At 46.8% G+C, this 12,884-nt stretch overlaps 1 protein-coding gene across 1 annotated transcript in view; it reads left to right on the top strand.

Annotated features, from left to right (window-relative positions):
- The window catches only part of LOC109908593 (zinc finger protein 385A), a 165,374-nt gene that overhangs the window by 135,795 nt on the left and 16,695 nt on the right, over positions 1 to 12,884 (top strand). The window contains exons 4-5 of the mRNA XM_031794621.1: positions 4,734 to 4,917; positions 11,322 to 11,663. Of these exons, the coding sequence (XP_031650481.1) occupies positions 4,734 to 4,917; positions 11,322 to 11,663 (526 nt within the window). The remainder of the gene's footprint in view (positions 1 to 4,733; positions 4,918 to 11,321; positions 11,664 to 12,884) is intronic.

Here is a 12,884-nt window from a genome sequence, read left to right as displayed (position 1 = left end):
GATATGATCTAAACCAGGCCAGAACATGTCCGTGTAGACCAATTTGGGTTTCCAATCTCTCCAAAAGAATGTGGTGATCGATGGTATCAAAAGCAGCACTAAGGTCTAGGAGCACGAGGACAGATGCAGAGCCTCGGTCCGATGCCATTAAAATGTCATTTACCACCTTCACAAGTGCCGTCTCAGTGCTATGATGGGGTCTAAAACCAGACTGTAGCATTTCGTATACATTGTTTGTCTTCAGGAAGGCAGTGAGTTGCTGCGCAACAGCCTTCTCTAAAATTTTTGAGAGGAATGGAAGATTCGATATAGGCCGATAGTTTTTTATATTTTCTGGGTCAAGGTTTGGCTTTTTCAAGAGAGGCTTTATTACTGCCACTTTTAGTGAGTTTGGTACACATCCAGTGGATAGAGAGACGTTTATTATGTTCAACATAGGAGGGCCAAGCACAGGAAGCAGCTCTTTCAGTAGTTTAGTTGGAATAGGGTCCAGTATGCAGCTTGAAGGTTTAGAGGCCATGATTATTTTCATCATTGTGTCAAGAGATATAGTACTAAAACACTTGAGCGTCTCTCTTGGTCCTAGGTCCTGGCAGAGTTGTGCAGACTCAGGACAACTGAGGTTTGGAGGAATACACAGGTTTAAAGAGGAGTCCGTAATTTGCTTTCTAATAATCATAATCTTTTCCTCAAAGAAGTTCATGAATTTATCACTGCTAAAGTGAAAGTCATCCTCTCTTGGGGAATGCTGCTTTTTAGTTAGCTTTGCGACAGTATTAAAAAGGAATTTCGGATTGTTCTTATTTTCCTCAATTAAGTTAGAAAAATAGGATGATCGAGCAGCAGTAAGGGCTCTACGGTACTGCACGGTACCGTCCTTCCAAGCTAGTCGGAAGACTTCCAGTTTGGTGTGGCGCCATTTCCGTTCCAATTTTCTGGAAGCTTGCTTCAGAGCTCGGGTATTTTCTGTGTACCAGGGAGCTAGTTTCTTATGAGAATTTTTTTTTGTTTTTAGGGGTGCAACTGCATCTAGGGTATTGCGCAAGGTTAAATTGAGATCCTCAGTTAGGTGGTTAACTGATTTTTGTCCTCTGGCGTCCTTGGGTAGGCAGAGGGAGTCTGGAAGGGCATCAAGGAATCTTTGTGTTGTCTGTGAATTTATAGCACGACTTTTGATGTTCCTTGGTTGGGGTCTAAGCAGATTATTTGTTGCAATTGCAAATGTAATAAAATGGTGGTCCGATAGTCCAGGATTATGAGGAAAAACATTAAGATCCACCACATTTATTCCATGGGACAAAACTAGGTCCAGCGTATGACTGTGACAGTGAGTGGGTCCAGAGACATGTTGGACAAAACCCACTGAGTCGATGATGGCTCCGAAAGCCTTTTGGAGTGGGTCTGTGGACTTTTCCATGTGAATATTAAAGTCACCAAAGATTAGAATATTATCTGCTATGACTACAAGGTCCGATAGGAATTCAGGGAACTCAGTTAGAAACGCTGTATATGGCCCAGGAGGCCTGTAAACAGTAGCTATAAAAAGTGATTGAGTAGGCTGCATAGATTTCATGACTAGAAGCTCAAAAGACGAAAATGTCATTTTTTTTTTGTAAATTGAAATTTGCTATCGTAAATGTTAGCAACACCTCCGCCTTTGCGGGATGCACGGGGGATATGGTCACTAGTGTAGCCAGGAGGTGAGGCCTCATTTAAAACAGTAAATTCATCAGGCTTAAGCCATGTTTCAGTCAGGCCAATCACATCAAGATTATGATCAGTGATTAGTTCATTGACTATAATTGCCTTTGAAGTAAGGGATCTAACATTAAGTAGCCCTATTTTGAGATGTGAGGTATCATGATCTCATTCAGTAATGACAGGAATGGAGGTGGTCTTTATCCTAGTGAGATTGCTAAGGCGAACACCGCCATGTTTAGTTTTGCCCAACCTAGGTCGAGGCACAGACACGGTCTCAATGGTGATAGCTGAGCTGACTACACTGACTGTGCTAATGGCAGACTCCACTATGCTGGCAGGCTGGCTAACAGCCTGCTGCCTGGCCTGCACCCTATTTCATTGTGGAGCTAGAGGAGTTAGAGCCCTGTCTATGTTGGTAGATAAGATGAGAGCACCCCTCCAGCTAGGATGGAGTCCGTCACTCCTCAGCAGGTCAGGCTTGGTCCTGTTTGTGGGTGAGTCCCAGAAAGAGGGCCAATTATCTACAAATTCTAACTTTTGGGAGGGGCAGAAAACAGTTTTCAACCAGCGATTGAGTTGTGAGACTCTGCTGTAGAGCTCATCACTCCCCCTAACTGGGAGGGGGCCAGAGACAATTACTCGATGCCGACACATCTTTCTAGCTGATATGCACGCAGAAGCTATGTTGCGCTTGGTGATTTCTGACTGTTTCATCCTAACATCGTTGGTGCCGACGTGGATAACAATATCTCTATACTCTCTACACTCGCCAGTTTTAGCTTTAGCCAGCACCATCTTCAGATTAGCCTTAACGTCGGTAGCCCTGCCCCCGGGTAAACAGTGTATGATCGCTGGATGATTCGCTTTAAGTCTAATACTGCGGGTAATGGAGTCGCCAATGACTAGAGTTTTCAATTTGTCAGAGCTAATGGTGGGAAGCTTCGGCATCTCAAACCCCGTAACGGGAGGAGTAGAGACCAGAGAAGAATCGGCCTCTGACTCCGACCCGCTGCTTAATGGGGAAAACCGGTTGAAAGTTTCTGTCGGCTGAATGAGCGACACCGGTTGAGCGTTCCTACAGCATTTCCTTCCAGAAACCGTGAGAAAGTTGTCCGGCTGCGGGGACTGTGCCAGGGGATTTACACTACTATCTGTACTTACTGGTGCCACAGACGCTGTTTCATCCTTTCCTACACTGAAATTACCCTTGCCTAACGATTGCGTCTGAAGCTGGGCTTGCAGCACAGCTTTCCTCGCCGTAAGGCGAGTACAGCGGCTGCAATTAGAAGGCATCATGTTAATGTTACTACTTAGCTTCGGCTGTTGGAGGTCCTGACGAATCGTGTCCAGATAAAGCATCCGGAGTGAAAAAGTTGAGGAAAAAAATATATATATATGAACGGTAATTAAAAAGTGAAAACCGTAAAGTTGTCAGGTAGCAAAACAGGTTGGCAACAAAACGCACAGCAACTCGAAAACAAGCCTGCAAGTTGTGACCGGAAATGACGTCAGACGTTCAAATTTGATGTTCCTTTCTTGTTAATTCTTTCCAATGTGTCAAGTAATTATCTTTTTGTTTTCTCATGATTTGTCTAATTGTGCTGCTGTCCTGGGGCTCTGTGTGATGTGTTTGTGTTTGTGAACAGAGCCCCAAGACCAGCTTGCTTAGGGGTGTTAGTATAATTTAATTATGCCAATGTGCTTTCATCAATTGAAAGCCCTTAATCTATTTTATGAGAATTTGTAAGATTCCTTGTTTGCATAAAATAGACGCAGACCAGTCTTTAAATAATAGGTAATAGAATTTATTCTCGGAGCGTGCATTGCATCAGTTTAAATACAGATCATGACGTCATTTCACTGCCTTAACCCGAACCCCCTCCTGTCGACCGGGACAAAGTAAAGTGAAAAGTTCATTCTAACTTACTAGCACACTCCCAGATAACCTTTGACCCCTCAACATTATCGATCACCACTGAACTGACAGTTTTAATTAACAGAAACCCTAGAAATGCACTCACTGCCTTATCTAAAAACCCCAGAGCTACGTTTCAGTTGGGTCAACCATAGGCTAATGACCTTATGTGTTTACACAGTCCACAACCCATTTGTTCCTGCCCAGTTGGAATGGTTTTATTACTCCTTTCTCCTGTCCCACAATTCCTTCTTATGAACTCATATTGTTAATCAGATATAATATAACAGAGTATAAGTTTACTTACAGTTCCATTTAAAATGATTTGTTCAGTCATATTAATCAGAATTTCCTAACAAGGGGACTCTTCTCCAGGTTCATCTTTCTGTACACGGAAGATATTTTTGCATTTTTGTGAATTCTTGGTTGGTGACAGACCTCACAACCATAAAGGACAATGGGTTATATAACTGATTTAAGTATTTTTAGCCAGATCCTAATTGGTATGTCAAATTTGATGTTCCTTTTGATGGCATAGAATGCCCTTCTTGCCTTGTCTCTCAGATCGTTCACAGCTTTGTGGAAGTTACCTGTGGCGCTGATGTTTAGGCCAAGGTATGTATAGTTCTTTGTGTGCTCTAGGGCAATGGTGTCTAGATGGAATTTGTATTTGTGGTCCAGGCGACTGGGCCTTTTTTGGAACACCATTATTTTGGTCTTACTGAGATTTACTGTCAGGGCCCAGGTCTGGCAGAATCTGTCCAGAATATCTAGGTGCTGCTGTGGGCCCTCCTTGGTTGGGGACAGTAGCACCAGATCATCAGCAAACAGTAGATATTTGACTTCAGATTCTAGTAGGGTGAGTCCGGGTGCTGCAGACTTTTCTAGTGCCTTCGCCAATTTGTTGATATATATGTTGAAGAGGGTGGGGCTTAAGCTGCATCCCTGTCTCACCCCACTGCCCTGTGGGAGGAAATGTGTGTATTCTTTGCCTATTTTAACCACACACTTGCTGTTTGTGTACATGGATTTCATAATGTCACTCACTCACTCACTCGCTCGCTCACTCGCTCACTCACTCGCTCACTCGCTCTTTCTCTCCTCTCTCTCTCTCCAGAGCCAGGCAGATGCCCACTACAAAGGCAACCGCCATGCACGGAGAGTCAAAGGCATCGAGACCTCCAAGAGTCGCCCCCAGGAGGGTGACAAGTCGGGCCGACCTGTCTCCCTCACCTCCTCTCCATCCCTCCCTGGTGAACCCCCTACCTCCACCCCTGACATCAGCGACCCCTGTAACCCAGGTAATCATAGAGGAGAGAGACCTGCAATGCCTCCTAGCACTTACATGTAGGTGGAGGCTTTCTCCTTCTGGAACTTACTGGAGAAATACTAAAATAGGTAGGTAGGTAGGTAGGTTTGTAAGACTGGGTTCTGAACAGATAGTTCAGGGCTTCTGCTCTTTTCTATAACCTGTAGGGAACACAATATGGCCTATATTTGGCATGTAGGTTTCTCAACTATTGGGGGGCACACATTGTGATATGGGGGAGGGGAATGGGCAGAGTATATGCAAATGAAATATGGAGTATTTACTCTTTAAAAAAGTTTTTACGGACAGTAGTGTTTTGCATTTACTACGGTGTTTGTTTGTCCATAATACCGTAGTATTCACTATAGTATTTTCTACATGAACTGACCACTATGTGCTGAGGGAGATATGAATAGCTCTTCACAAATATGAAGGAATAACAATTATAAATGAATAACAAGTATTTTGTTCTGCTCCTCTATGGCTCCTGTCTCTGTGTTTTATCTGACCTTGGCTAAAGGCCGTAGTCTGCTCCTCTCACATTCCCACCAGAACAGCAGTGTCAGCACCACCGACTCAGGCCCAGATCTCTTCTATCATTGCTTTCCCACTGACCCTGAAATGACAAATATGCCAGAGAGAAGCTGAGACTCACTCAGGACTTCGAAACAGGAGCTATATTTGGCTCTACATTCTTGCAGAACCTAGTTGAAATAGTTTAGAAATACATTCCTTTCTTTCTCCCTTGAAGTAACCACTGATCTGACATGACACTACATTGGTGAAAGCTGTGTTATGGAAACCCCTTGATGTCACCTCTCATTTCAGATTAGGGATTATTTTTAGGGAGGGAACAAGCAAGGAAGTAAGTACTAATTTTGAGTAGTACAGTTTTGGAACAGCACCTTTGAACAGAGACGGCAGAGTAGCACCATCACCACCGAAACGCTAGAGTAGCACATCGTATCATGGAAAAGATTCCCTGCCAACAAGCAGGTTGATCTGGGGACAACAGCATGTGCTGTTGGACCTGAAATGATGCTCTTGAGTTCTCTGACTTCTTTGAAGGAATCTTCTGTACTAGTAATGCTAAGAAGAAAAGGCTTCTAGAATGTCTGTCCTGTTTTAGTAGTCTGGTCCCAGATCTGTTTGTGCTGACTTTTCAACTCCTATGTCATTCCGATCGTCATTGTCACGTGGAGTTGGCAAGACAGCACAAACAGATCTGGGACAAGGCTACCTATTTGGAGGTTGACCTCAGAGAAACAGGTGACTTATATAAATAATGGCACCATGACTCAGCAGCTTTTCTTGGCCACTTCATTTCGGACCCCCTGGTCGTGTGTTTATAATTATGGGTTGTGTTTGACTGTGTATTAGAATGTGATTTGTTACACAGTCAAAATCAACTGTGGGGTCTGGGAGGACAGAAAGGCGAGAGGGTGCTAAATGACTAGTGAGACAGAAGGAGAGAGGGGGCTAAATGACTAGTGAGACAGAAGGAGAGAGGGGGCTAAATGACTAGTGAGACAGAAGGAGAGAGGGTGCTAAATGACTAGTGAGACAGAAGGAGAGAGGGGGCTAAATGACTAGTGAGACAGAAGGAGAGAGGGTGCTAAATGACTAGTGAGACAGAAGGAGAGAGGGTGCTAAATGACTAGTGAGACAGAAGGAGAGAGGGAGTAGATGGAGGGAGAGAGAGGAATATCATGTGAGTGGAGGAGAATAAGACAGGTTACTGTAGCTGTCTGATGACATTTATTGGTATGGAAAGATCACAGCTGATCTCAGTTCAATAGTTTCATCTAGACCAGAATGACCCAAATGCAGACTGTGTTGAAGTAACAATGTTTATTACAGCAACAGGGGCAGGCAAACGACAGGTCAAGGCAGTCAGGGGTCGATATTCCAGAGTAGTGGGGCAAAGGTTTAGGACTGCAGGCAGGCTCAGGGTCAGGTCAGGCAGAGTGGTGAGGCAGGCGGGCTCAGAGACAGGACAGGCAGAGTGGTGAGGCAGGCGGGCTCAGAGACAGGTCAGGCAGAGTGGTCAGGCAGGCTGGCTCAGAGACAGGACAGGCAGAGTGGTGAGGCAGGCGGGCTCAGAGACAGGACAGGCAGAGTGGTCAGGCAGGCAGGCTCAGAGACAGGACAGGCAGAGTGGTGAGGCAGGCGGGCTCAGAGACAGGACAGTCAGAGTGGTCAGGCAGGCGGGCTCAGAGACAGGACAGGCAGAGTGGTGAGGCAGGCGGGCTCAGAGACAGTACAGGCAGAGTGGTCAGGCAGGCGGGCTCAGAGACAGGACAGGCAGAGTGGTGAGGCAGGCGGGCTCAGAGACAGGACAGGCAGAGTGGTCAGGCAGGCGGGCTCAGAGACAGGACAGGCAGAGTGGTGAGGCAGGCGGGCTCAGAGACAGGACAGGCAAGGGTCAAAACCAGGAGGGCGAGATAAGACGGACTGGGAAATGCAGGAGCTGAGACAAAAACACTGGTTGACCTGACAAACCAGACGGACCGGCAACAGACAAACATAAGGGGGTGGGGACAATGGGGAGATGGGCGACACCTGGAGTGGGGTGAAGACAAGCACATGGACAGGTGAAACAGATCAGGGCATGACACTAATGTAATTTGGTGCTGTTGGTGTGACAGATGGGTTATTAGAGACAGAGGGCACTGTGGAGGGTGTGGCTGTTTCTCTCTCTCTCCTCTCTCTTTCTGCTTCAGTCTCTGTCCATCTCCTCTCCTCACCAACCGGAACTTTCCATTCCCTCACTGTCACCAGTCTCACTCTGTCTGTCTCTCCATCCCTCCCTGGATCAAAAACACTTAGGAATGAAAGAACAGGGGAAAATGTTCAATCTGGCCACGGTGGCATTTGAAAAGGTTATACTGAGTACCGAACACTGTTTACCAGACAATTTCACCATGGGAACACAGAGCAGGTGTCATTAAACAAAGCTGAAAGAATAACATAGACATTGATAAAGACCGAGACCATGAGACATTATTCAGTGTTATAACTCCGAACCTCAAGATTGTGTCTGGATGCCTTTCTTCTCCCCACATGTTTTTATATCTTTCCTGTGGCTTTGTCCCACTGACACCCAAGCACCAATACCATTTCCACACTACTGGGCCAAATGGAGCCGAGCCAAACTGAGCTGTACTGGGCTGGCCTGCCTACGTATTCCACCATAGCTGCTGGAACCATATTTGAAATGACAATGTGAAAATAACATATCCGAGCCAGCACAGTACAGTGTCGGGACGCCACAATCATGTAAAATGTTTATGAGGGCAGTCTGGCCGCCTCTCTGCTTCACAGGGTGACATTTAGCCTGTAGTCCTTAAGTCACACAGTAGTGTCCTGCCTTCAGCACAGTCCGGCCCTCAGCCCAGTCCCGCCCTCAGCCCAGTCCAGCTCACAGCCCAGTCCAGCCCTCAGCCCAGTCCAGCCCTCAGCCCAGTCCAGCTCACAGCCCAGTCCAGCCCTCAGCCCAGTCCAGCCCTCAGTCCAGCTTGCTCTCTATTGACCCCAGAGCTCTAAAGGGAGTAGAGAGCTGACCCCAGAGCTCTAAAGGGAGTAGAGAGCTGACCCCAGAGCTCTAAAGGGAGTAGAGAGCTGACCCCAGAGCTCTAAAGGGAGTAGAGAGCTGAACCCAGAGCTCTAAAGGGAGTAGAGAGCTGAACCCAGAGCTCTAAAGGGAGTAGAGAGCTGAACCCAGAGCTCTAAAGGGAGTAGAGAGCTGAACCCAGAGCTCTAATGGGAGTAGAGAGCTGAACCCAGAGCTCTAAAGGGAGTAGAGAGCTGAACCCAGAGCTCTAATGGGAGTAGAGAGCTGAACCCAGAGCTCTAATGGGAGTAGAGAGCTGAACCCAGAGCTCTAAAGGGAGTAGAGAGCTGAACCCAGAGCTCTAAAGGGAGTAGAGAGCTGACCCCAGAGCTCTAAAGGGAGTAGAGAGCTGAACCCAGAGCTCTAAAGGGAGTAGAGAGCTGACCCCAGAGCTCTAAAGGGAGTAGAGAGCTGAACCCAGAGCTCTAAAGGGAGTAGAGAGCTGAACCCAGAGCTCTAATGGGAGTAGAGAGCTGAACCCAGAGCTCTAATGGGAGTAGAGAGCTGAACCCAGAGCTCTAATGGGAGTAGAGAGCTGAACCCAGAGCTCTAAAGGGAGTAGAGAGCTGAACCCAGAGCTCTAAAGGGAGTAGACAGCTGAACCCAGAGCTCTAAAAGGGAGTAGAGAGCTGAACCCAGAGCTCTAAAAGGGACAGTAGAGCTGAACCCAGAGTTCTAAAGGGGACTGGAGAGTTGAACCCAGAGCTCTAAAGGGAGTAGAAAACTGAACCCAAAGCTTTAAATGGAGTAGAAAACTGAACCCAAAGCTCGAAAGGGGACTTGAGAGCTGTACCCAGAGCCCTAAAGGGGACTTGAGAGCTGTACCCAGAGCCCTAAAGGGGACTGGAGAGCTGAACCCAGAGCTCTAAAGGGGACTGGAGAGCTGAACCCAGAGCTCTAAAGGGGACTGGAGAGCTGAACCCAGAGCTCTAAAGGGGACTGGAGAGCTGAACCCAGAGCTCTAAAGGGGACTGGAGAGCTGAACCCAGCCAAGCTGTACTGATCTGGCCAGGTTATTCATTCACCATAGTTTCTAGAACTATGGGTTCGGCACAATAGTGTTTAAGAGGCCAGTCTGACAATCTCTGTAGCCTACAGCCATGCAGTCACTCAATGAACGAGGCTCTGAGAGACTCCCCAGAGGGAAGGAGAGACAAAACAAGCCTGCCATGATCTAACTGTGAAATAATTATTTTTTCCATCAAAGACTTTCTTGTGACACTGGACCCTCAGCCATATCCCTGGCCGTTAGTGTGTGTGTGTGTGTTGTTAGTCTGAGTCAGAGGTGGGACAGAGGCCAGGCGGAGAGAGGAGAGAGGGCACCCTGCAGCATAATGAATCATGCTGAGTGTTCATTAGAACACACATCAGCCAGAGGAGAGAAGAGGGCTGGAGGGTTAGGGTACACAGGGGATAAATACCACTCCTGTCTCCTCCTGTAACCACAATACCTGACCACACACATCAGCCAGAGGAGAGGAGAGGGCTGGAGGGTTAGGGTACACAGGGGATAAATACCACTCCTGTCTCCTCCTGTAACCACAATACCTGACCACACACATCAGCCAGAGGAGAGGAGAGGGCTGGAGGGACACAGGCTCCCTGCCTACCCTGTTACACCAATGCCTGACCATACACACTGGGTACCATACCCCTAGAGCCATAACACGGCTGGGTGGAGGAGGGCTGGATGGGGCCCCCTTCCTCCCCTATAGCCTACCTAAAGGAACACCTGAACATACACTGAGGATACACCCTACCCCAACACACCCACCTGGTAACTGGCACTGACGTGCGTGGTGGAGGGATCAGAGGTGGCGACGAGGAGTGTGTATGTACACGGCACACGCAGGTTCTATGTGGTGTCATTTTCAGTGCGTGAAGTCCTATTTTCCTGGGAAACGAGTGGAATTGAAAGCACTCAACAACAGCTTTATCATTTGATACATCGAGAAGAGACAACAGCTTTTTTATTTGGCCGTCTGAATCGAATACAAGTCGGTAGGCTACCTCTTCAGGGAGAGACCGACATGGATACAGTAACAGAACAATCATCCAATGATCAGGCTCCATACAGTCTGCGTCCGGATTGGCACCATACTCCTTATGTGCACTACTATTGACTATGGCATCGCTCCGGTCAGAAGCAGTGCACTATGGGAAATGAGACTAGGGGGCTCTGGTCAACAGTAGTGCACTATACAATTAGTGAGAGCAGAGAAGTACTATGACACTTCAAAAGAGAAAACATGTCTGTTGAAGTTACAGTGTTGTCCCCAGACATATATACAGTATATGCCATGTGTTCGTACAGTATATCATTATATATGTTATTGGCTCTGTCCCTGGTTTCAGGCCTGCTTCCTCCAATCCCCATATATAATTGCTATAGTAACACTAGACAATGATAAGGTCATACTGAATACTAAAATACTTCCCCATAATGGCAGGCCAGTGTTTTGCTTTTGGAGTCCTTTATATTAGTGAGTTAAAATTAGCTTAAAATGGGGTTTGTGTGATCTCAGAACCAGCCAGTGTATTGTAGTTGAAGGGCTTGGGTTGGGTAAGGATGTGTTTGGTTACATGTTAAAAGGAAACATTTTGACTTTGCTTCACCACATACATACCTGAAAGGCATCATCGAAAGTCTATTGTAAACACTTCATTGTTTTAGTTACACACTTTTACTCAGAAAAACAAGCCTGTTTAGATTTTGTGCCAACACTGCATTTCATTTGACATCATATTTTTTCATATCATATTTTTACTCTCTCCGTTTCTAGATGAACCACGCCTCTCTCTGCCACCACCTCTCATGGCCCCGCCTGGGCCCCTACCCCCCCTGCCTCCCCTCTCCACCCACGACTCCCCCCTTGCCCCCTCCGTGTATCCCATGCTGACCACCCCCACCCTCACGCCTTCTCCCCTTCTCCCCTCATCCTCTGACTCCCCCGTGGGTTTCAACACCACCATCCCTGAGCAGAGTGGTGTTCCAGTGGCCCCTGTGGCTCCCGGGGCCCCAGCCGGCCCAGAGACAGAGGAGGACAAGGTCAAGAAGCTCCTCTACTGCTCACTGTGCAAAGTGTCCGTCAACTCCCTCTCACAGCTGGAGGCTCACAACAAAGGTACATAGCTTAGAGTATGGGTGTGTGGTATGGTGGCCACGGAAAACATGAACAAAGGCTCCAATAACACCTAAATAAGTCATTTTAGAAACTGCAAATCTCTCAGTATGGTGATGCAGGTCTTTAGATGTTGTACACCTTGATACAAATTATATACACTACCGTTCAAAAGTTTTGGGTCACTTAGAAATGTCCTTGTTTTTGAAAAGAAAAGCAATTTTTTTGTCCATTAAAATAACATCAAATTGATCAGAAATACAGTATAGACATGGTTAATGTTGTAAATGACTATTGTAGCTGGAAACGGCTTATTTTTTTATAGAATATCTACACACTCCTGTGTTCCAATGACACGTTGTGTTAGCTAATCCAAGTTTATCATTTTAAAAGGCTAATAGCCGGCAGAGCCTGCAGAGTTCTGCAGAGTTCTGTCTTACTATCCAGGCCTGTGCCCAAACAAATTCAGCTTCTACTTTAAAAAATCCACCTTTCCAGAAACAAGTCTCTCACCATTGCTGCTTGCTATAGACCACCTTCTGCTCTCCCAGCTGTGCCCTGGACACCATATGTGAATGCCCCATTCAAAAAATGTAGAACCGGGAACAGATATAGCCCTTGGTTCACACCAGACCTCACTGCCCTTGACCAGCACAAAAACATCCTGTGGCGTACTGCATTAGCATCGAATAGCCCCCGTGATATGCAACTTTTCAACCAATATACACATTTTCTTTTACGGCTGTCCATGCTTTCCACCTGGCTACCCCTACCCCTGTCAACAGCCCTACACCCCCCACAGCAACTTGCGCAAGCCTTCCCCATTTCTCTTTCACCCAAATCCAGTTAGCTGATTTTGTGAAAGAGCTGCAAAATCTGGACCCCTACAAACCAGCCAGGCTAGACAATCTGGACCCTCTCTTTCTAAAATTATCAGCCGAAATTATTGCAACTCCTATTACTAGCCTGTTCAACCTCTCTTTCGTATCATCTGAGATCCCCAAAGATTGGAAAGCTGCCGCAGTCATCCCCCTCTTCAAAGGGGAGAAACTCTAGACACAAACTGCTACAGACCTACATCTATGCTATCCTGCCTTTCTAAGGTTTTTGAAAGCCAAGTTAACAAACAGATCACCGACCATTTCGAATCCCTCCATACCTTCTCCGCTATGCAATCTGGTTTCCCAGCTGGTCATGGGTGCACCTCAGCCACGCTCAAGGTCC

Source organism: Oncorhynchus kisutch, linkage group LG17 (genome assembly GCF_002021735.2).
Source record: "Oncorhynchus kisutch isolate 150728-3 linkage group LG17, Okis_V2, whole genome shotgun sequence".
Lineage (NCBI taxonomy): Eukaryota > Metazoa > Chordata > Actinopteri > Salmoniformes > Salmonidae > Oncorhynchus > Oncorhynchus kisutch.
This window is presented reverse-complemented; position numbering and strand designations above follow the sequence as displayed.